The 23,835-nt window shown below is 43.1% G+C and overlaps 1 protein-coding gene across 6 annotated transcripts in view; it reads left to right on the top strand.

The window, feature by feature from the left end:
• The window catches only part of LOC109908081 (guanine nucleotide-binding protein G(I)/G(S)/G(T) subunit beta-1), a 53,525-nt gene that overhangs the window by 16,229 nt on the left and 13,461 nt on the right, over positions 1 to 23,835 (top strand). For 2 of the 6 annotated variants that reach the window (XM_031794346.1, XM_031794348.1), the window contains exons 1-3: positions 16,564 to 16,815; positions 17,376 to 17,693; positions 18,579 to 18,685. In XM_031794346.1, coding sequence (XP_031650206.1) covers positions 18,629 to 18,685 — 57 coding nt within the window. In that variant the 5' untranslated portion in view covers positions 16,564 to 16,815; positions 17,376 to 17,693; positions 18,579 to 18,628. Of the gene's footprint in view, positions 1 to 14,353; positions 16,816 to 17,375; positions 17,694 to 18,578; positions 18,686 to 23,835 lie in introns of those variants that run through there. The other 4 variants (XM_020506525.2, XM_020506526.2, XM_031794347.1 and 1 more) reach the window with 3 other exon arrangements.

Raw genomic sequence — 23,835 nt, 5'->3', positions numbered from 1 at the left:
ATCTGACATGTTTGCTGGAGTCACAATGAGTAGCTTTAATTTAGTATCTTACTTGTGTGATTTAATGAAAGTTAGATTTTTATATCATTTTATTTGAATTTGCCGCACTGCATTTTCCCTGGCTTTTGGCAATCATTTAAGAACTACACCATCTCCAGGCCAGTAGAAATTCTGTTCGGGCCAGAAGATTTTCGGCCAACTGACCCGATCGGGCCAGTGAGAAAACAAGTTAATGTTGGTCCATTGCGTATTTCATATGCAGCCACGGAGTGGTGTTGCAGAGACTTCTTACTGTGCTTTGATTGGCGAACAGCAAGCTTGACTAGTTTTACAAAAGGTGTGGATTGACTGAATAAGGTCTATCTTATATCCTTGCCTAGTTATGTCCATGATATCGTATCGGGACCAGTAAACTAAAAATCTCGTTTTGTATTTTCAATATGAAGTCCATCAGGAGTTGCCAGACAGTGATGTTAGTGAGTGACTTGTTAGTAGCCTACCTAATTGCATCAGTAAGAGAGAGCTCTTCATTTGTCACCCAAATGTATGTACTGGTAGGCTTTTTGTCCATTATCAGCATATAAATGATATCATTCGATGAAAATGGTGAATTCTCATCACTGCAGGAACAATGGGTAGGCGAGTGGAGAGAGCCAACACTCTGGTCCAAATAAAAGAAAACAAATTGAAGTGTTAAAAAAAAAATATATATATATATTTTTAAAGCTGATGATATTGATATAGGTTACAGATATCAATCAAATCACACTTTATTGGTCACATACACATGATTAGCAGATGTTATTGGGATTGTAGCGAAATGACCAACCAGCATAGACGAGATGCAATAGATGGCATGAAATACTGTATATCTGAGATGAGTGGTGCAAGATATGTAAACATCATTATTAAAATGACATTAATGAAGTGACTAGTGATTCATTTGTTAGTGGCCAAGGATTTCAAGTCTACAGTCGTGGCCAAAAGTTTTGAGAATGACATATTAATTTCCATAAAGTTTGCTGCTTCAGTTTCTTTGGGTATTTTGTCAGATGTTACTATGGAATACGGAGTATAATTACAAGCGTTTCATAAGTTTCAAAGGCTTTTATTGACAATTACATGAAGTTGATGCAAAGAGTCAATATTTGCAGTGTTGACCCTTCTTTTTCAAGACCTTTGCAATCTGCCCTGGCATGCTGTCAATTAACTTCTGGGCCACAACCTGACTGATGGCAGCCCATTCTTGCATAATCAATGCTTGGAGTTTGTCAGAATTTGTGGGTTTTTGTTTGTCCAACCGCCTCTTGAGGATTGACCACAAGTTCTCAATGGGATTAAGGCCTGGGGAGTTTCCTGGCCATGGACTCAAAATATCGATGTTTTGTTCCCCGAGCCACTTAGTTGTCACTTTTGCCTTATGGCAAGGTGCTCCATCATGCTGGAAAAGGCATTGTTCGTCACCAAACTGTTCCTGGATGGTTGGGAGAAGTTGCTCTCGGAGGATGTGTTGGTAACATTTTTTTATTCATTTTATTCTGTGTTCTTAAGCAAAATAGTGAGTGAGCCCACTCCCTTGGCTGAGAAGCAACGCCGCACATGAATGGTCTCAGGACTGTTGGCATGACACAGGACTGATGGTAGCGCTCACCTTGTCTTCTCCGGACAAGCTTTTTCCCGGATGCCCCAAACAATTGGAAAGGGGATTCATCAGAGAAAATAACTTTATCCCAGTCCTCAACAGTCCAATCCCTGTACCTCTTGCAGAATATCCGTCTGTCCCTGATGTTTTTCCTGGAGAAAAATGGCTTCTTTGCTGCCCTGTCTGGTGCCCTCTTGACACCAGACCATCCTCCAAAAGTCTTCACCTCACTGTGCGTGCAGATGCACTCACACCTACTTGCTGCCATTCCTGAGCAAGCTCTGTGCTGGTGGTGGCCCAATCCCGCAGCTGAATCAACTTTAGGAGATGGTCCTGGCGCTTGCTGGACTTTCTTGGGCGCCCTGAAGCATTCACAACAATTGAACCGCTGTCCTTGAAGTTTTTGATGATCCGATAAATAGTTGATTTAGGTACAATCTTACTGGCAGCAAAATCCTTGCCTGTGAAGCTCTTTTTGTGCAACACAATGATGACGGCACATGTTTCCTTGCAGGTAACCATGGTTGACAGAGGAAGAACAATGATTACAAGCACCACCCTCCTTTTGAAGCTTCCAGTCTGTTATTCGAACTCAATCAACATTCACACAACATTCACACATTCCTCGTCAACATTCACACCTGTGTTAATGAGATAATCACTGACATGATGTCAGCTGGTCCTTTTGTGGCAGGGCTGAAATGCAGTGGATTTTTTGTTTGTTGGGGGGGGGGGGTTCAGTACATTTGCATGGCATAGAGGGACTTTGCAATTAATTGCAATTCATCTGATCACTCCTCATAACATTCTGGGGTATATGCAAATTGCCATCATACAAACTGAGGCAGCAGGCTTTGAAAATGTAATATTTGTCATTCTCACAACTTTTGGCCACTATGTAGGCAGCAGCCTCTGTGTTAGTGATGGCTGTGTAACAGTCTGGTCTTGAGATTGATAAATAGCTTCTGTCTCTCGGTCCAAGCTTTGATGCTATATATGGATCTAGGTCTACTGATTTTAATCAAAGCGTTGACTATGGAGTCGTCTACTGCTGCTTTCTGTGTCGCAAAGCCCATGTTTAACACCTGCTTCATTCTTCAGTCATACCTTTTTAAAAGGAAGCTTGACACATGTGGACTCTTCCATGATTCTTTGAATGCCCATTGCAGTAAATGTTAGTTTTACTGTGTTTTACATCATGTTGTACAACAGCAGATGAAAGTAACACTGTAAAAGTGTAAAAAATGATCAGCGATACTTACTGAGGGTTGTGATTTGGTTGGCTCTTCCATGAGCTTGTGAAAACGCTATCTGTCTCGTGCTCGCTTGCTCTCTTAATGCTACTGCTGGACTCCATTTGGCAAAGAGAGGGCCTGAGAGCCGGAGTGTGTGCTTGAGTGAGTGTGGCCGAGGCTTTTAAGAAATGGCTGGGAGTGATTCCTGCCTTTCCCCATCAGCCCCCTTGTCCTGGACCTTTTTGTGACCTTGTGTTTCAGCTCCCTTCACATGCATGACTTCCTCACAGCACTTAGCCCCCTGTTCAGACACTGGCCGCACACTGTCCAGCTGCCCGTCCACTCTGCACCCAGTAGGCCTTCATCCCAGTGACGGGGCAGGCCTTTGGAAAGCCACCCCATGTACCCTCATAAGGGGGGGGGGGGGGGGCTGGTAGAAGGGAGTGCCTGAGTTCATCACTGCTCCTTAAGGTGAGTCAGTAGAAGGGGTAGGATTGTCTCAGTCCTGGAGGAGAGGTGCTGAATTAAGGGGAGAACTGGTGGGGGGGGGGGGGGGGGGGGTATTCACATCACAGCAACCTGGAACTCCATTTGAGAAGCAAACCAGTGGGGAAGAGTGAGGTATGGAAGCCCAGTTCAGGTTTGTGCTACAGTATGGAGAAGAGCGATAGCTTTTGTTTGGCTGTTCCTCCATATTTTCAGTTCCCTGTCCTCACGAAAGACTGATGTCTGAAAGACTGATGTCTTGACTTTTTGTGCTCGGTACTGTCCAAGTAGCCAGGGGTTTATGGAAGTAGGCTAGTGGAATGAAGGAAGAATGTGGTTTTGTCTCAAGTAGCTAGTTTAGGGAGACCAGTTAACCACAGATTTGTTTCAAAATGTTATGTACTGTAATCTAGGTTAAGAACTATGTTGGACAAACGGGTTTGGAAGGTGTTTTCATGAAACAGCTATTCTTACTGAGATTTGCTCAAGGGTGTTTCTCCATATTACTCAGATTTTCTCTCCCCTTCTATTCATAAACTAGCCTATTTGATTGGCTTTGAATTTGTGGTTTATATGATAATAACATATTGGTACATATCTGGTACTCCTTCAGTCTGGTAGTTCAATAGAAAAAGAACTTCAAATCCCCCCCATATCCATTTACACACTACCACATAATGACAAAGCAGAAACAGGTTTTTAGATTTCTTTTGCAGATGTATACAAAACCCCCAGAAATATCACAATTACATAAGTATTCAGACCCTTTACACAGTACTTTGAAGCACCTTTGACAGCAATTACAGCCTCGAGTCTTCTTGGGTATGACTACAAGCTTAGCACACCTGTATTTGGAGTTTCTCCCATTTTCTTCTCTGCATATCCTCTCAATCTATGTCAGGTTGGATGGGGAGCGTCGCTGCACAGCTGTTTTCAGGTCTCTCCAGAGATGTTCGATCGGGCTCTGGCTGGGTCACTCAAGGACATTTCAGAGAAGCCACCCCTGCATTGTCTTGGCTGTGTGCTAAGGGTCGTTGACCTGTTGGAAGGTGAACCTTCACCCCATTCTGAGGTACTGAGTGCTCTGGAGCAGGTTTTCATTAATGACCTCTCTGTACTTTGATCCGTTAATCTTTCCATCGATCCTGACTAGTGTCCCATCCCTGCCACAGAAAAATCTACCCACAGCATGATGCTGCCACCACTATACTTCACCGTAGGGCTAATGCCAGGTTTCCTCCAGACATGACGCTTTGCATTCAGGTCTGAGTTCAATCTTGGTTTCATCAGACCAGAGAATCTAGTTTCTCATGCGCGGAGAGTCTCTTGGTGCCTTTTGGCAATCTCCAACCGGGCTGTCATATGCTTTTTACTTAGGAGTGGGTTCCGTCATGTGCCACTCTACCATAGAGACCTAATTGGAGTGCTGCAGAGGAAGTTGTCCTTCTGGAAGGTTCTCCCATTTCCACAGAGGAACTCTAGCTCTGTCAGAGTGACCATCGAGTCTTTGGTTACCTCCCTGAACCAGGCCTTTCTCCCCCCGATTGCTCAGTTTGGCCGAGCGGCCAGCTCTAGGAAGATTCTTGGTGGTTCTAAACTTCTTCTATTTATGAATGATGGAGGACACTATGTTCTTGGGGACCTTCAATGCTGCAGACATTTTTGGGTATCCTTCCCCAGATCTATGCCTCGGAGCTCTACGGACAATTCCTTCGACGTCATGGCTTGGTTTTTGCTCTGACATGCACTTTCAACTGGGGGACCTTATATAGACAGGTGTGTGTGCCTTTTTCTAAATCATGTTCAATCAATTGAATTTACCACAAGTGAACGCCAATGAATTGGTAGAAACATCTGAAAGATGATCAATGAAAATAGGATGCACTTGAGCTCAATTTTGAGTCGTGGCAAAATATCTGAATAGTTATGTAAATAAGGTAGTTTTGTTTTTTATTTCTAATACATTTGCAACTAGACAACAGGATACATAATAAGCAGTATCAGCAGCGTATGTGATGAGTCAAAAGTGTTGGTGCAAAAGGGGGTCAATGCGGATGGTCTATGTAGCTATTTGATTAACTATTTAATGGCTTATGGCTTGGGGGTAGAACCTGTTCAGGGTCCTGTTGGTTCCAGACATGGTCCACCACTTGCCGTGCAGAAGCAGAGAGAAGTCTGTGACTTGGGTGGCTGGAGTCTTTGACAATTGTTAGGGCCTTCCTGGTATAGAGGTCCTGGATGGCGGGTAGCTCAGCCCCAGTGATTTAATTGGCCGTATGCACTACCTTCTGTAGAGCTTTGCGGTCCGATGCCAAGTAGTTACCATACCAAGAGGTGACTCAGCCAGTCAAGATGCTCTCAATTGTGCAGCTGCAGAGCTTTTTGTGGATCTGAGGGCCCATATTAAATATTTTCTAGCGTACTTACTGTGATGATCACTTCAGGTCACACTGAGCTAGTGTTGAATGATTGTTTTGAGTATGGAATAGGCTAAATGTGGAATAATCTGATTGAGGACTAGTGTGTCAATCTACGTGTGCTGCAGCAGCCTCAGCTGAGCTCACCATCCACAGCACCTCTTGCTGCTCAGGCAAGCAGTAGCCTTTGGGGTTGTGGCACACAACAGAACAGGGACCGAGCATCCGACCATGGTCAAACACTGGAGTTTTGCTTGCAGACCGGTCAGATGGTATTTGTCACCTGTCTGGTGTATTACCCGAAGGGAGAGGGTGATTGAAAGAGTGTTTTGGGAGGATGCGCTGTCGCCACTTCCGCTGGGTGTTTCGACAGAGGGAGAGAGACCAGCAGCAAAGGAAACACCCTTTGAGAGGAAACGCCCGTTCAGAGGCTACACGCTGCACTTCCTGGTGTAGAGGGAGTGTGCTGACATTTACCAAATAAATGGCTGAAGTACTGACATGCAGACTGTGTAGCATCATGGAAAGAAGATCCGTCCACTACTCCTCTCGCTTTTAGAAATGAGCAAATCTGGTCATGAGGTAAATAGCGCCCAGGGAATAGTAATGCGACGGTGTGAAGTCTTAAGATCAGCCCGGCAGGAAGGAGTAACGCCACATCATGCAGGGGAGGAGTGGGGCAGCTGGGAAGGGGTCTTTAATTATTAAGACCAACCCCCTCCTCACCCCCATGCTGCTTCAACAGGGCCTCATGGTTAATACTTAATACATGGCACAGTTTGGTGAGAGGCCGGATTTAACTCTCCCACAGTGACCAAATCTCAGCCTTGCAGACAGTTCAACATTAAGATTTCCTAAACCACACCTTTTCTGTTTTCAAATGCTGCCCCAATTTCACACCAATGTGGCTGACGGTATCATTAGATTAGGTGGGTAGATTGATAGTCAGGGAAGTCATCATTATTTCATAAAATATATGGTTGTTTTGTCAGAGCCTCATGTGAAGTGTCCATGGTATCAAGCATACCAGTGGTGAAACACACAGGCCACCGTCGACGTTTTCAGAGACATTTCCAAGATTTAGAGAACATGAGTTTTCTGATCTGTATAACAGCAATACGGGCTGTCATGGGTTAATGTGTTAATTACAGTTACCTTTTAAGCACCACACACCCTGTTTCTTTAGATGACAGCTAAAACATAATTTGTAGGTAACCAGTTATGCTGAAGTTAGCTAACTAACCTAAAACATACTTTAGAATTATAACATTTTATTGAACTATGCCTAGATTGAGCAAGTCATTTCCCACAATGATTTTAATCATAACATAAACTTCCATTCCATTTAGCTACTGTTTGTTGTAGTTCTCAGGTCAAAAGATTAAAGCAAAGGATCCCAATTCTAGAACAGTAGCAGCTTGTGACTAGTAGGGCTGTGACGATTATGGAATTTTGGGTAACTATTGTCATGGATATTGTCATAATGTTTTGAGCATGGAAAGCATGATAATGCATCTTTGAAAATCACCTATGATATACCTAATAAATATAGCACCCCCCCAGTCTCAAAAACAAATTGTCTGCCTGGAACTTTTGGAAAGGAAGCTTCTCCTGACAGTGCCCTTCTGCTTGTAAAATGATTTCTAACTTCATCCACTTCATGTAAAAATGAAGAACTGCGATTGAGTAAATGGTCTTAGGGATGTAACGATTCACTGACACGCATCGGTCCCCGGTTCAAATGTTCCAAATAAAGCATGTATGGTCAGAAACAGATTTTAAAACGCACATTTTTTTCGTCTTATTGTTTTAACCTCTTGATTCTAGCCATCCCGGATCGTGAATACAGCCTCAAGCTCATTACCATAACGCAACGTTAACTATTCATGAAAATCACAAATGAAATGAAATAAATATGCTAGCTCTCAAGCTTAGCCTTTTGTTAACAACACTGTCATCTCAGATTTTCAAAATATGCTTTTCAACCATAGCAAAACAAGCATTTGTGTAAGATTATTGATAGCTAGCGTAGCATTTAGCGTAGCATTCAGCATGCAACATTTTCACAAAAACAAGAAAAGCATTCAAATGAAATCATTTACCTTTGAAGAACTTCAGATGTTTTCAATGAGGAGACTCTCAGTTAGATAGCAAATGTTCAGTTTTTCCCCAAAAATTATTTGTTTGGGACAAATCGCTCCGTTTTGTTCATCACGTTTAGCTACGAAAAAAAACCTCTATCCAGGAGTGTAATTATCCACGCAGCTCATTAGCATAACACAACGTTAACTATTCATGAAAATCGCAAATGAAATTAAATAAATATGCTAGCTCTCAAGCTTAGCCTTTTGTTAACACTGTCTCATCTCAGATTTTCAAAATATGCTTTTCAACCACAGCAAAACCAGCATTTGTGTAACAGTATTGATAGCTAGCGTAGCATTTAGCGTTAGCATTGAGCGAGCAACATTTTCACAAAAACAAGAAAAGCATTCAAATAAAATCATTTACCTTTGGAAGAACTTCGGATGTTTTCAATGAGGAGACTCTCAGTTAGATAGCAAATGTTCAGTTTGTCCAAAAAGATTCTTTGTGTAGGAGAAATCGCTCCGTTTTGTACATCACGTTTGGCTACCAAAAAACCCTGAAAATCCAGTCATCAAAACGCTGAACTTTTTTCCAAATTAACTCCATAATATTGACTGAAACATGGTAAACGTTGTTTAGAATCAATCCTCAAGGTGTTTTTCACATATCTCTTCGATGATATATCGTTCGTGGAAGTGTGCTTTCTCCTCTGAATCCCATGGGAAAATGCCTGCAGCTGAAGATTACGCACCAATTTAGACAAAGGACACCGGGCAGACCCCTGGTAAATGTAGTCTCTTATGGCCAATCTTCCAATGATATGCCTACAAATACGTCACAATGCTGCAGACACCTTGGGCAAACGGCAGAAAGATTAGGCTCGTTCATGGCACATTCACAGCCATATAAGGAGACAATGGAAAACAGAGCCTCAAATATTCTGCTCATTTCCTGTTTGAAGTTTCATCTTGGTTTCGCCTGTAGCATGAGTTCTGTGGCACTCACAGATAATATCTTTGCAGTTTTGGAAACGTCAGAGTGTTTTCTTTCCAAAGCTGTCAATTATATGCATAGTCGAGCATCTTTTCGTGACAAAATATTGCGCTTAAAACGGGCACGTTTTTTAATCCATAAATTAAAAGAGCGCCCCCTATATCCAAGAAGTTAATCAGAAAATAACTTGTCTGTTGTGACTGAGTTGATGTGTCCTCTCCTTCAGTTCAGTAGCCTATTGAACTTTTATGCATGTAACTGCGTAGGACTGTCATAACTGTGCACAGTGCGGGAGACATAGCTACTCGCGGCAACGAGAGGTAGGCCGATCCCTGTTTCTAGTAGGCTATTCGTATATCTGCGCGGCACCTTCAGCAGGCAGATGCTTGTAAAATGGCATCTGCAATATCAATTCACAGGCTTTATTAGTTTAGTTACAACCAACGTAACTCGCTGGGTCATTGTTACCAAGTGTGCTGTAGAATTGCTATTATTTTTTACGGAGTTGTGTAGTCTACCGGAATGGACGCAACTAGGGCTGTGGCGGCCACAAACTTTTGTAAGCCGGTGATTGTCAAGCAAATAACTCTCATTCTCACGCTAGTTGACTGTTAATTAACAAACACATTTAGCATCTCCTGGATTCCACGCAAAAAAGTTGAATAAATCCATGTAATATAGCCTACACCTTCACAATAAATCCATTATTTTAGACAGGCCTAAAGAAACATGGTATGAAGAAAATGTATTCTATTTCAGAAGCAAATAATAGCATACTCTGAGTTGTCCTTATGCTAGGTCCTGATGTGGCTATGCCAAATGGCTGTGGGCTACACTAGTTAATTTAGTATGAAGAATACTACTATATGCTTAGAGTTATTAATGTAACTTTAGTTCTACAAAAGTTGGCCACTCAATCACATGATCGGGTCTTTCTCACAGGCTACAAGGGAAGACAGACACATCGGGGATGCAACTGCGCGTGTCCTTATTCAATTCCGAGGTGCATATTGAAAAACTGTCCACATTTAGTTATCAGCCAACGAGAAGAGTAGGCCAAACAAATAGCAAAAGCTCTAGCATATCTCAATCTACTATCCCCCATAGTACAAAAGTCAACTTATTCTGTGCAAGAAATAAATATTCCAAACATAGTCTTGGAGAGTTGTGGGGTGCAATCGATCCCAAATTAATACAACCACAAGCATAAAAAAACTGGTTTTACGCAGTGTGGCTGACGCAACAGATCAGAACGTTTAGCTTAAAACTATTAGGCGAAGGTCGAGAGCCGCGCGTCCTCCGAAATACGACCCAGCCAAGCTGCACTGCTTCTTGACAAAATGCTTGCTTAGCCCGGAAGCCAGCCGCGCCAATGTGTCGGAGGAAACGCCGTACACCTGGCGATTGTGTCAACGTGCATGCACCTGGCCCGCCACAGGAGTCGCTAGTGGACATCCCCAACCCGGATGACGCTGGGCCAATTGTGCGCTGCACCATGGGTCTCCCGGTTGTGGCCGGCTGCGACAGAGCCTGGACTCGAATGAGGATGTCTAGTAGCACTGCGATGCAGTGCCTTGGACCGCTGCGGCACTAGGGAGGCCCTTCTCGTGAAGTGTTTTGATATAGATTTTCTAATACATTTGCATTGATGTCTGAATGATTAGAGGGACAATAGAGTGCCGGGTACCAGGCATTTAGCAAGTTTGGTAGGCTACTATTGACCAGCAGCAACATCAGAGCTTGGAGAAGCCTAATTACCTTCACTATGACTAAATGGTCACATGGAATTTGACTGCCTTCATGACTCGTGACCTCCAGTGTGGTGGTAATATTTTGATAATTCCGGTTTACCATAAGAAGTAGTTTTGCTTTAAAAAGTCAGTGTATTTGGTCACTTGGTTGGGATGGTCACTTCACGGTTGGGATAGTATTCTTCGGCTTGCAAGCCTCCCCCTTTTTCCTCCAAACATAACGATGGTCATTATGGCCAAACAGTTCTATTTTTGTTTAATCAGACCAGAGGACATTTCTCCAAAAAGTACTATCTTTGTCCCCATGTGCAGTTGCAAATGGGAATTGATGGAAAATATATCACTAGCCACTTTAAACAATGCTACTTAATATAATTTTTACATACCCTACATTACTCATCTCATATGTATATACTGTACCCTATATCATCTACTGCATCTTTATGTAATACATGTATCACTAGCCACTTTAAACTATGCCACTTTGTCTACATACCCTACATTACTCATCTCATATGTATATACTTTACTCGATACCATCTACTGCATCTTGCCTATGCCGTTCTGTACCATCACTCATTCATATATCTTTATGTACATATTCTTTATCCCTTTACACTTGTGTGTTTAAGGTAGTAGTTTTGGGATTGTTAGGTTAGATTACTCGTTGGTTATTACTGCATTGCCGGAACTAGAAGCACAAGCATTTCGCTACACTCGCATTAACATCTGCTAACCATGTGTATGTGACAAATACATTTGATTTGATTTGAAACCGTAGTCTGGCTTTTTGTGTTGGTTTTGGAGCAGTGGCTTCTTCCTTGCTGTGCAGCCTTTCAGGTTATGTCGATATAGGACTCGTTGTACTGTGGATATAGATACTTTTGTATCTGTTTCCTCCAGCATCTTCACAAGGTCCTTTGCTGTGCTGGGATTGATTTGCACTTTACACACCATAGTATGTTCATCTCTAGGTGACAGAACACGTCTCCTTCCTGAGCGGTATGATGGCTGTGTGGTCCTATGGTGTTATACTTGCTTACTATTGTTTGTAAATATGAACGTGGTACCTTCAGGCATTTGGAAATTGCTCCCAAGGATGAACCAGACTTGTGGAGGTCTACAATTTATTTTCTGAGGTCTTGGCTGATTTTCTTTTGATTTTCCCATGATGTCAAGCAAAGAGTCACTGAGTTGGAAGGTAAGACCTTGAAATTCATCCACAGGAACACCTCCAATTGACTCAAATTTTGTAAATTAGCCTATCAAAGCTTCTAAATCCATGACATCATTTTCTGGAATTTTCCAAGCTGTTTAAAGGCACTGTCAACTTAGTGTATGTAGACTTCTGACCCACTGAAGTTGTGATACAGTGAGTTAAGTGAATTAATCTCTGTGAAAAATGTATTGTCATGCACAGGGTAGATGTCCTAACCAACTTGCCAAAACTATAGTTTGTTAACAAGAAATTTGTGGAGTTGTTGAAAAACATGTTTTAATAACTCCAACCTAAGTGTATGTAAACTTCCGACTTCAACTGTAAGTGTGTATAGCACCGAGCTCTCAGGCTGCAACCTTAAGAGGCTCCCAGCAGTAGCGGCAAGGTGATTGGGTCTGTGCTCCTGCTCCGCTGGGTTCTTAATGTTGTGAAGGTTACCACACCCTGTTCCCCTTCACCTAGGGGTTAATTAGCAGGTTTCCTCCCAATCGCCCTCTGCTTGTTAAATCTCATTAGGCTAATCTGGCTCTGTCCTCCCTCCGCCTCTCCTCCCTCTCCTCTATCCTCCTGTGCACCAGAACATCTCCCTAAATACTCACCCAGCCTTCCTCAGTCTCCTTCCTCATGCCATCGGGAGGAGCGTCCCTCTTCTTTACACCACAACGACCCAATTATGATTCGGCCATTATCTATACTAGACAAAATATAAACGCAACGTGTTGGGCCTGTGTTTCATGAGATCCCAGAAGTTTTCCATACGCACAAAGCTTATTTCGCTCAAATGTGTGTACACATTTGCTTACATCCCTGTTAGTGAGCATTTCTCCTTTGCTAAGAATGCTTCTACCTGACAGGTGTGGCATATCAAGAAGCTGATTAAACAGTATGATCATTATACAGGTGCACCTTGTGCTGGGGACAATAAAATGCCATTATAAAATGTGCAGTTTTGTCTCAACACAATGCCAGAACTGTTTTTAGGGAGTGTGCAATTGTCTTTCTGATTGCAGGAATGTCCACCAGGGAATTGAATGTACATTATTCTACCATAAGCCTCCTCCAATGTCGTTTTAGAGATTTTGGTAATACGGCCAACTGGCCTCACAACCGCAGACCACGTGTAACCACACCAGCCCATGAGCTCCACGTCCATCTTCTTTACCTGCGGGATTGTCTGAGACTAGCCACTCGGACAACTGATGAAACTGAGGAATATATCTGTCTTTAATAAAGCCCTTTTGTTGGGAAAAACACATTTTGATTGGCTTGGCCTGGCTCCCCATTGGTTGGGCCTATGGCCTCCCACTCCCACCCATGGCTGCACGCCTACCCAGTCATGTGAAATCCATAGATTAATGACTTTATTTAAATTGACTGATTTCCTTATATGAACTGTAACTCAGTAAAATCATTGAAATGGTTCTGTTTATATTTTTGTTCAGTATATTTCCATTTTGAATCAAGCCGGTCTTTTTTAATGTATTCTTTATGTGAATAACATTTGCTTACATACTGGGGGTAGGAGAAATTGGGTGCTGAGAGGTGATTTGGCTGCTTTGTCTCAGAACCTATAATGTGATTGGAAAGGTGGCTTAGTAATGACTATCTTATCCACTTTTATGCTGATCAAATCTATAGCTGTTATTGCATGTGAAGTAATTGCCACTGGATGCTTTTGAAAATGAAGGAATTACTCAACAGTTTCTATGATTCTTTTATTAGTAGAGGTCGACCGAATAGGACTTCAACACCGATACCGATTTATTGGAGGACCCAAAAAACAGATACAGATTAATCGGATGATTTAAAAAAAAAAAAAAAAAAAAAATGTAATAATGACAATTACAACAATACTGAATTAACACTTATTTTAACTTAATATAATACATCAAAAATCAATTTAGCCTCAAATAATGAAACCTGTTCAATTTGGTTTAAATAATGCAAAAACAAAGTAAAAATACAAAAAGTTGATTCTTTCAGTGAAATACCGTTCTGTATTTTATCTAACGGGTGGCATCCCTAAGTCTAAATGTTCCTGTTACATTGCACAACCTTCAATGTTATGTCATAATTACGTAAAATTCTGGCAAATTAGTTCGCAATGAGCCAGGCTGCCCAAACTGTTGCATATACCCTGACTCTGCGTGCAATGAACGCAAGAGAAGTGACACAATTTCACCTGGTTAATATTGCCTGCTAACCTGGATTTCTTTTAGCTAAATATGCAGGGTAAAAAATATACTTCTGTGTATTCATTTTAAGAAAGGCATGGGTGTTTATGGTTAGGTACAGTCGTGCAACGATTGTGCTTTTTTCGCAAATGCACTTTTGTTAAACCATCCCCCTGCGTTGCTAGATAAACTAGTAATATCATCAACCATGTGTAGTTATAACTTGTGATTATGATTGCTTGATTGTTTTTTAAAAGTTTAATGCTAGCTAGCAACTCACCTTGTCTTCTTACTGCATTCGTGTAACAGGCAGGCTTCTCGTGGAGTGCAATGAGAGGCAGGTGGTTAGAGCTGGACTAGTTAACTGTAAGGTTGCAAGATTGAATCCCGGAGCTGACAAGTAAAAAATCTGTAATTCAGCCCCTGAACAAGGCAGTTAACCCACTGTTCCTAGGCCATCATTGAAAATAAGAATGTGTTCTTAACTGACTTGCCTAGTTAAATACAACTTTTTTTCCCCTCCGGCCAAATCGGTGTAAAAAAATACAGATTTCCGATTGTTATAAACTTGAAATCGGCCATTCCGATTAATCGGTCGACCTCTATTTATTAGGCTTCCCTATGCCAAATAGCAGTACAATGTGGCATCAGGGCTTGATAAGGTAGTAAATGCTGATTTGCTTCATAGGAAGAAGAAATGCCTTTAAAGCGCTGGTCCCCCCTAATTTCACTTCCCTCTCCCTATGTCACTGAATTGTGCTTGATGGAGCCAATAGAACTGGCTGGAAAATGTGAAGTCTGCTTCCCTCCACCACCTCTCTAAAAATAGAGGCTGAGAGAGAAGGCAGCAGCATTGAGACACACTATCAGTGGGCCTGCCAGCGGTTTCAACACACTCCCACCACCAGAACAGAAAAGGGCCCTCTGAATCACACCTCTGCCGCCATCACAGAGCTACCTCACAAATAAATATCACACTTCGTTCACCAATGTAGACTCCCCAAGCTGCCCCTATATCCCACCTCTGCCACCATTTACAGAGCCCCCCTCCACTCATATTTCTGCCACCATGGTTGGTTTCAATGCCATCTGTTTGACCAAATTCCATCTCAATTTGAACGTATTAATGTTCCCTTTTTTTCTTCATGTAACTGACTATTGTAATTGGATTTACGATCTTATTTTGTCACCATCAACATCCAATATGGCCCAATAAATAAATCTTAGACATCCCTAAGCTTATTCAAGGCACCCTGTAGTAGGTCTGGGCTGTATACCGTTTTTTTGCGATAAACCGGTATTGATGCATGGACCGGTTTGGGTTTTTACTTTACCTTCTATACCAGTATATGAATGTTAGGTTTGCTATATGTGATACGCAGTGTGTAACGTCCATTTTTATAGTTTACTTCGCTTCTTGAGTTCTCGCTCCACTCTATGCCGCTTTCCACACAGACCTAGCCACGCCCCCTGTCACTCAATTAGCGCATTTGAAGTTTTTCAACCACGAGACACTTGAGTTCAGTCTGCATGGTCAATGCATTTGCAACACTGTTGATGAAAAAGATAGTTGTCACTGCTTCTTAATATAATTCTACAGGCATTCTAATTACACTATTAGCCTGTGTTTCTTACATCTGCAAACAGCTAATTAGAATTTTCTTAGCAAGTTGTTCCTAAATCTTGTTAGCTGTTAATGCTAATTGCTAGCTAGCTAATATATGTACTGAATAAGCGCAAGTGTAATTAGCCATACAGTCTAATAATACCAGTGATTGTGTAGACCTAAATCAACATGTTGTTTAAGCAACAGTGTCTTCTAAATTAGAGGTAAACCCAAAGAAAGCATATGTTAGCTACTAGAAGTAGTTAAGAGAACATTCAATGTACTGAAAGATTATAGGGTCCCCTAGGAAACACCTATCAACAGTTTCTACCCTGTCACAATAAATCCTCCCTGGCATTTTCATTCGTTGCCATGTCGAACACCACTGTATTGAAAGTATGTCATTAGAATAGTTAGAATAGACATTCTATTCCCATGATTCCAATAGTTAAAAGTATTTTGCTCTAAATGTCAAGTCATATTGCAACATTTGGTTAAAAATAAGGCCCATATTACTTGCCCGTATTGTGCAGCCCTACGTGGCAGTGTGGAAATGATCTCAAATGCAGAAATTTATGAAAATTATTACTTTTTGGGGGGTTGAAGTTGAATTGAACAGTATAAAACATGGAATTGAACAGTATAAATCATAATGGAGAAAGACCCATTTTGAAATCACTTAATGTATGTGTTGCCACCCTAGGGTCACACACTACTCATAAAGCAAATTTTGAACTTTTATTATTAAAAAACATAAAATACAGCCATTTTTTAAATTTTAATAAAAAAAAAATACTCTGATATAATATTTTGGCCATATCGCCCAGCCCTACCCTGTAGTTTAGAATACTCACAGTAGACCTTACTACTCACTTTCTCTTGTAAGTGTATTTAGTTGAAATAACATACAGATCTGCCTGTACGGCTTTGGTTCTGGGAAGGGCCACACACAGGCCATTCTAACTGGCTTTCGTCAGGGAGAAGACAAGGAGAGTTAGTAATATTATCATGACACATTTTTATCAACATGATTAGGGGTTTAAGTCTCTTTGCTTAGAAGTAGACCCAGTTAGCCCGTGAGCCAATCAGGTGGCAGGTAGCTGCTGAGATGGCTCAGGTGTTTGAAGGATAAGGTACTTCATTCAGAAGGTCTCCAAGCTCTTAGGACACACGACCCATACAGAAAAGACGGAGAGAAAGGGAGGTAAGGAAAATAGACGGGATGGTTGAAATGTTTTGCAAAACTCGGAAACTGTTATAGTCTACATACTTGGACGAAGGAATGTGGATATTTGTGTATCTTTAACTGTGTTATCAGTGACAAAGGTGAATGTAATGGTTTCCCCCCAATGTTTTGCAACAAACAGTTTAAAGAAATGCTTAGTTCTATATGCATTACCTATGTACATTGAAGATGTTAAGATCAATTGCCTCATTGGCTGAATTCCTTTATCCCTGTCTTTGTCAAACCTACAAATCGTAAAGCTGGAAGGAAGCCTGTTAATGTACTAACACAAAATACATTGTTCTTGTAAAAACCAATGGCAACTGGTTGACGATGACATTGGGTTATTTTTTGTTTGTGGAACCAGTTGGTAGAAATGTCAGATGAGCATTGTTGGATAGTGATCGAAGGTAGCATTGATGCTTAGCCAATAATGAACTTCAACCCAGACTGTCAATATGCAGAACTTCCAACTTGTACTGTAGCATTTATCACTACACTAAGTAGCCTATATTTTTGTGTTTGTGTTTCGTCTCCAGACAGTGAAAGTGTCAGGGCTAAGCCCGTCCAACAGAGGATTGGGGTCAGCGGGATAGCCACTGCTTTTAGGATCATCAGCAGGTTTTGTCTTAACCGGATTTGGTTGGAGGAGCTGAATCAACTGTGTCCCAGGATTACAGGAATGACATTGGGAGGAGAATTCTGAGCCCACTGACCAGGGCCAGAGTGTCTGAGAGCTGAACTAGGTGCTTGTCCTTGTCACCTGAGCACCTCTATGCCAGAAGTAGCTCACAGAACCCACCAGGCTTCTCTCTTTTCTCGCTCCAGCCCTCTCTGTTTTGCAAGCCAAAGGAGGGGTATGTTCTCAATGTTTTTGCGGACTCAATGGATTTCCGCCAAGGGATTTCAATTTTGCCTCCGTTGTCCAGGAATGGCTACCGGCCACCATATGTTTGCCTCGAGTTGGCCAGTCTATCGAGAGGGGATGGGATGGGATGGGGGATAGAGAAATTCTGCATAATTTTTGGAAATGGTGATCTTTAGCACAAACTAGCTGCAGAATCCTGTTGCTAGGTAACCGTTTCTTGCTGGCAAGGACACATCTTGGTTTCTCTAGGGTTGGGATTCTGGGTTGGGATTCTGTGATTCCCAGTGACTTTGTGTGACTTTATGAATCTTTCGGGGGGAATGATGTGTGATTCTGAGCAGGAATTGTCTTTACTGTGAATTTTATAGATGCTAATGTATGCTGAGTTAAATTAGCCAAATTTTCTTCTCAACAGTTACGTTCTTGGACGTTACATGAAAATGTGATAGGAAGCTTAATTTTCTTCTCTTTCACAACACTAAGGTATTAGCTTGAAAATATAGTCTACTATTTAGAAATAGCATCTGACCATAACATGGTCTCTATGTCTGGAACATTCAACCCTAGTGCCCTGAGCTTGTCCTTGCTATTTTGGGAATTGCGTATTGAGCCCGTCTCAGGGATTTGGACGCTCACTTGTTAGGGACCCCGTAACAGCTGTTTATTTAGCTGCCTGTGTGTACCAGACCTGGTTTCAGAGGACGTTTGCTTGAGCCTGCCTGGAGTGCCAGATGGGCTGGGTTTGTACTTTTAGGATTTTTATCAGATTGTAAATACTGTTTGAACCCTGGTCTGGTAAGTAACACTAATTACTAATAGGAAAAACCATGTGAACAGGGTGTTGAGCTTGTCTCTCCTCTTTCTCGCACCTCAGATCAGCACGAGTCCCGGCGGTGGAGCGAAGCACCCCATTAGCAGAGGAAAATGAGCGAACTAGACCAGCTACGTCAGGAGGCCGAGCAGCTCAAGAACCAGATCAGAGTAAGTCCTCTACAATCGTCCTCTCCCTGATTTCTTCTCATAAATGCATTGTCTGTGCAGTGATTTTACATAGAGCCACTAGAGGGCACTACAATTCTCGCAGATGTCCCTAAAGCCTAACACATACTTTGTTCTCAGTTGAACATTTACATTTTAGCACTTAAGAATGCTAAAATCAGCGTTATTTCCTCTATCAAAATATAACTTACTCGTGCATCTGTTTTAGTCTCAGCCAATTATCTTGTAACAAGCTAGCTGGATAGCAAAAGTGAGGAAACATTTTTCAGTAGTGATAAGTTTAAACACCAAAAATAACACAATTGTGCTTGTGGTCTAGTTTGAAATTGAATTGTTTTGGGATGTTTAGACGCATCTCATTTTGATAGTGTAGCCATGATCTGACAAATTAACAAAAAGTTGAACTCACAGGGCCTAGAGCTCCACCTTCCTTGCCTTTCTCCCCTTGCTATTGGGCTCCCCTTCTCTACTGAGTGATTACATCACTATGCATGTTTGATGCTGTAGTGTGTTTGGCTTTGCTCTTCATGGCCTGCCTTTTCCCTATCCCACATGATTCAAGGAGACAGCAATATATGATATTTTGTTTATTTTTCGTTTTTTTACATAGCTATCCCTTTAAAAACATTTTGCTAAACCTAAGCTTCCAAATACGCTGGATCTTCACAACTAGCTATCTAGCTAAACCGCAACCCCGGATGATTACCCCTGGCTAGCGTTTCCACCCACTTAGCTTGAAGCTAGCCCGGCCTGCGCTACCACCGTAGCATACTCCTGAGCTACAATACCCGGGCCCACGACCGGTCTATCGATGTCACCGCATGAAGAGGAATAAACAGACTCACCCCATCGCGACGTCCCCCAAAGGCTAACTCTCTAGCCCTCGCCATCTCCCTGCTTGCTAATTCGGCCTGCTAACTGCTAGCTTGTCCAGCTCCGGTCCGCTAACTGCTACCTTGTCTAGCCCGGGCCTACAAACTGTTAGCTTGTTAGCACAGGCCTGCTAACCGCCTGAATCGCCGCGTCCCAAACGCCCACCGGACCCATATTTACTTTCTATCTCTTTTGACTTTTAATTTGTTTATACCTTCCGGAAACCTGCCTCACCCAATGTGATACGGAATCGCTATTATTTTTTATTTATTTTTAGAACACACTCAAAAACCTCCAGAAGCTAACTAGCTACAAGCTATTTAGTCATTGTTAGTTTTTTTTTAAACCTGGATAACACTCGCCAGTCCAGCTTCCCTGCCCCATCCACCGCTGCCCCCTGGACACTGATCTCTTTGCTACATAGCTGATGCACGCTGGACTGTCCATTAATCACGGTACTCCATTCTGCTTGTTTGTTTTATCTGTTGGCCCCGTTGCCTAGTCTACGCCATTTTACCTGCTGTTGTTGTGCTAGCTGATTAGCTGTTGTCTCACCTACTGTTTTAGCTAGCTTTCCCAATTCAACACCTGTGATTACTGTATGCCTCGCTGTATGTCTCTCTCAAATGTCAATATGCCTTGTATACTGTTGTTCAGGTTAGTTATCATTGTTTTAGTTCACAATGGAGCCCCTAGTTCCACCCTTCATACCCCTGATAACTCCTTTGTCCCACCTCCCACACATGCGGTGACCTCACCCATTACTACCAGCATGTCCAGAGATACAACCTCTCTCATCATCACCCAGTGCCTGGGCTTACCTCCGCTGTACCCGCACCCCACCATACCCCTGTCTGCGCATTATGCCCTGAATATATTCTACCATGCCCAGAAACCTGCTCCTCTTATTCTCTGTCCCCAACGCTCTAGGCGACCAGTTTTGATAGCCTTTAGCCGCACCCTCATACTACTCCTTCTCTGTTCCGCGGGTGATGTGGAGGTAAACCCAGGCCCTGCATGTCCCCAGGCACCCTCATTTGTTGACTTCTGTGATCGAAAAAGCCTTGGTTTCATGCATGTCAACATCAGAAGCCTCCTCCCTAAGTTTGTCTTACTCACTGCTTTAGCACACTCTGCTAACCCTGATGTCCTTGCTGTGTCTGAATCCTGGCTCAGGAAGGCCACCAAAAATTCAGAGATTTCCATACCCAACTATAACATCTTCCGTCAAGATAGAACTGCCAAAGGGGGAGGAGTTGCAGTTTACTGCAGAGATAGCCTGCAAAGTAATGTCATACTTTCCAGGTCCATACCCAAACAGTTCGAACTACTAATTTTGAAAATTACTCTCTCCAGAAATAAGTCTCTCACGGTTGCCGCCTGCTACCGACCCCCCTCAGCTCCCAGCTGTGCCCTGGACACCATTTGTGAATTGATCGCCCCCCATCTAGCTTCAGAGTTTGTTCTGTTAGGTGACCTAAACTGGGATATGCTTAACACCCCGCCTGTCCTACAATCTAAGCTAGATGCCCTCAATCTCACACAAATCATCAAGGAACCCACCAGGTACAACCCTAACTCTGTAAACAAGGGCACCCTCATAGACGTCATCCTGACCAACTGGCCCTCCAAATACACCTCCGCTGTCTTCAACCAGGATCTCAGCGATCACTGCCTCATTGCCTGTATCCGCTACGGAGCCGCAGTCAAACGACCACCCCTCATCACTGTCAAACGCTCCCTAAAACACTTCTGTGAGCAGGCCTTTCTAATCGACCTGGCCCGGGTATCCTGGAAGGACATTGACCTCATCCCGTCAGTTGAGGATGCCTGGTCATTCTTTAAAAGTAACTTCCTCACCATTTTAGATAAGCATGCTCCGTTCAAAAAATGCAGAACTAAGAACAGATACAGCCCTTGGTTCACTCCAGACCTGACTGCCCTCGACCAGCACAAAAACATCCTGTGGCGGACTGCAATAGCATCGAATAGTCCCCGTGATATGCAACTGTTCAGGGAAGTCCGGAACCAATACACGCAGTCAGTCAGGAAAGCTAAGGCCAGCTTCTTCAGGCAGAAGTTTGCATCCTGTAGCTCCAACTCCAAAAAGTTCTGGGACACTGAAGTCCATGGAGAACAAGAGCACCTCCTCCCAGCTGCCCACTGCACTGAGGCTAGGTAACACGGTCACCACTGATAAATCCATGATTATCGAAAACTTCAATAAGCATTTCTCAACGGCTGGCCATGCCTTCCGCCTGGCTACTTCAACCTCGGCCAACAGCTCCGCCCCCCCCGCAGCTCCTCGCCCAAGCCTCTCCAGGTTCTCCTTTACCCAAATCCAGATAGCAGATGTTCTGAAAGAGCTGCAAAACCTGGACCCGTACAAATCAGCTGGGCTTGACAATCTGGACCCTCTATTTCTGAAACTATCTGCCACCATTGTCGCAACCCCTATTACCAGCCTGTTCAACCTCTCTTTCATCTCGTCTGAGATCCCCAAGGATTGGAAAGCTGCCGCAGTCATCCCCCTCTTCAAAGGGGGAGACACCCTGGACCCAAACTGTTACAGACCTATATCCATCCTGCCCTGCCTATCTAAGGTCTTCGAAAGCCAAGTCAACAAACAGGTCACTGACCATCTCGAATCCCACCGTACCTTCTCCGCTGTGCAATCTGGTTTCCGAGCCGGTCATGGGTGCACCTCAGCCACACTCAAGGTACTAAACGATATCATAACCGCCATCGATAAAAGACAGTACTGTGCAGCCGTCTTCATCGACCTTGCCAAGGCTTTCGACTCTGTCAATCACCATATTCTTATCGGCAGACTCAGTAGCCTCGGTTTTTCGGATGACTGCCTTGCCTGGTTCACCAATTACTTTGCAGACAGAGTTCAGTGTGTCAAATCGGAGGGCATGCTGTCCGGTCCTCTGGCAGTCTCTATGGGGGTGCCACAGGGTTCAATTCTCGGGTCGACTCTTTTCTCTGTATATATCAATGATGTTGCTCTTGCTGCGGGCGATTCCCTGATCCACCTCTACGCAGACGACACCATTCTATATACTTTCGGCCCGTCTTTGGACACTGTGCTATCTAACCTCCAAACAAGCTTCAATGCCATACAACACTCCTTCCGTGGCCTCCAACTGCTCTTAAACGCTAGTAAAACCAAATGCATGCTTTTCAACCGGTCGCTGCCTGCACCCGCATGCCCAACTAGCATCACCACCCTGGATGGTTCCGACCTAGAATATGTGGACGTCTATAAGTACCTAGGTGTCTGGCTAGACTGCAAACTCTCCTTCCAGACTCATATCAAACATCTCCAATCGAAAATCAAATCAAGAGTCGGCTTTCTATTCCGCAACAAAGCCTCCTTCACTCACGCCGCCAAGCTTACCCTAGTAAAACTGACTATCCTACCGATCCTCGACTTCGGCGATGTCATCTACAAAATGGCTTCCAACACTCTACTCAGCAAACTGGATGCAGTCTATCACAGTGCCATCCGTTTTGTCACTAAAGCACCTTATACCACCCACCACTGCGACTTGTATGCTCTAGTCGGCTGGCCCTCGCTACATATTCGTCGCCAGACCCACTGGCTCCAGGTCATCTACAAGTCTATGCTAGGTAAAGCTCCGCCTTATCTCAGCTCACTGGTCACGATGGCAACACCCATCCGTAGCACGCGCTCCAGCAGGTGTATCTCACTGATCATCCCTAAAGCCAACACCTCATTTGGCCGCCTTTCGTTCCAGTACTCTGCTGCCTGTGACTGGAACGAATTGCAAAAATCGCTGAAGTTGGAGACTTTTATCTCCCTCACCAACTTCAAACATCAGCTATCTGAGCAGCTAACCGATCGCTTCAGCTGTACATAGTCTATTGGTAAATAGCCCACCCTTTTCACCTACCTCATCCCCATACTGTTTTTATTTATTTACTTTTCTGCTCTTCTGCACACCAATATCTCTACCTGTACATGACCATCTGATCATTTATCACTCCAGTGTTAATCTGCAAAATTGTAATTATTTGCCTACCTCCTCATGCCTTTTGCACACATTGTATATAGACCCCCCCTTTGTTTTCTACTGTGTTATTGACTTGTTAATTGTTTACTCCATGTGTAACTCTTTGTTGCATGCGCACACTGCTATGCTTTATCTTGGCCAGGTCGCAGTTGCAAATGAGAACTTGTTCTCAACTAGCCTACCTGGTTAAATAAAGGTGAAATAAAAAATAAAATAAAA

This window comes from Oncorhynchus kisutch, linkage group LG17, assembly GCF_002021735.2.
Source record: "Oncorhynchus kisutch isolate 150728-3 linkage group LG17, Okis_V2, whole genome shotgun sequence".
Lineage (NCBI taxonomy): Eukaryota > Metazoa > Chordata > Actinopteri > Salmoniformes > Salmonidae > Oncorhynchus > Oncorhynchus kisutch.
Note: the sequence above shows the minus strand (reverse complement) of the source record. Positions and strands in the feature narration are given on the sequence as shown.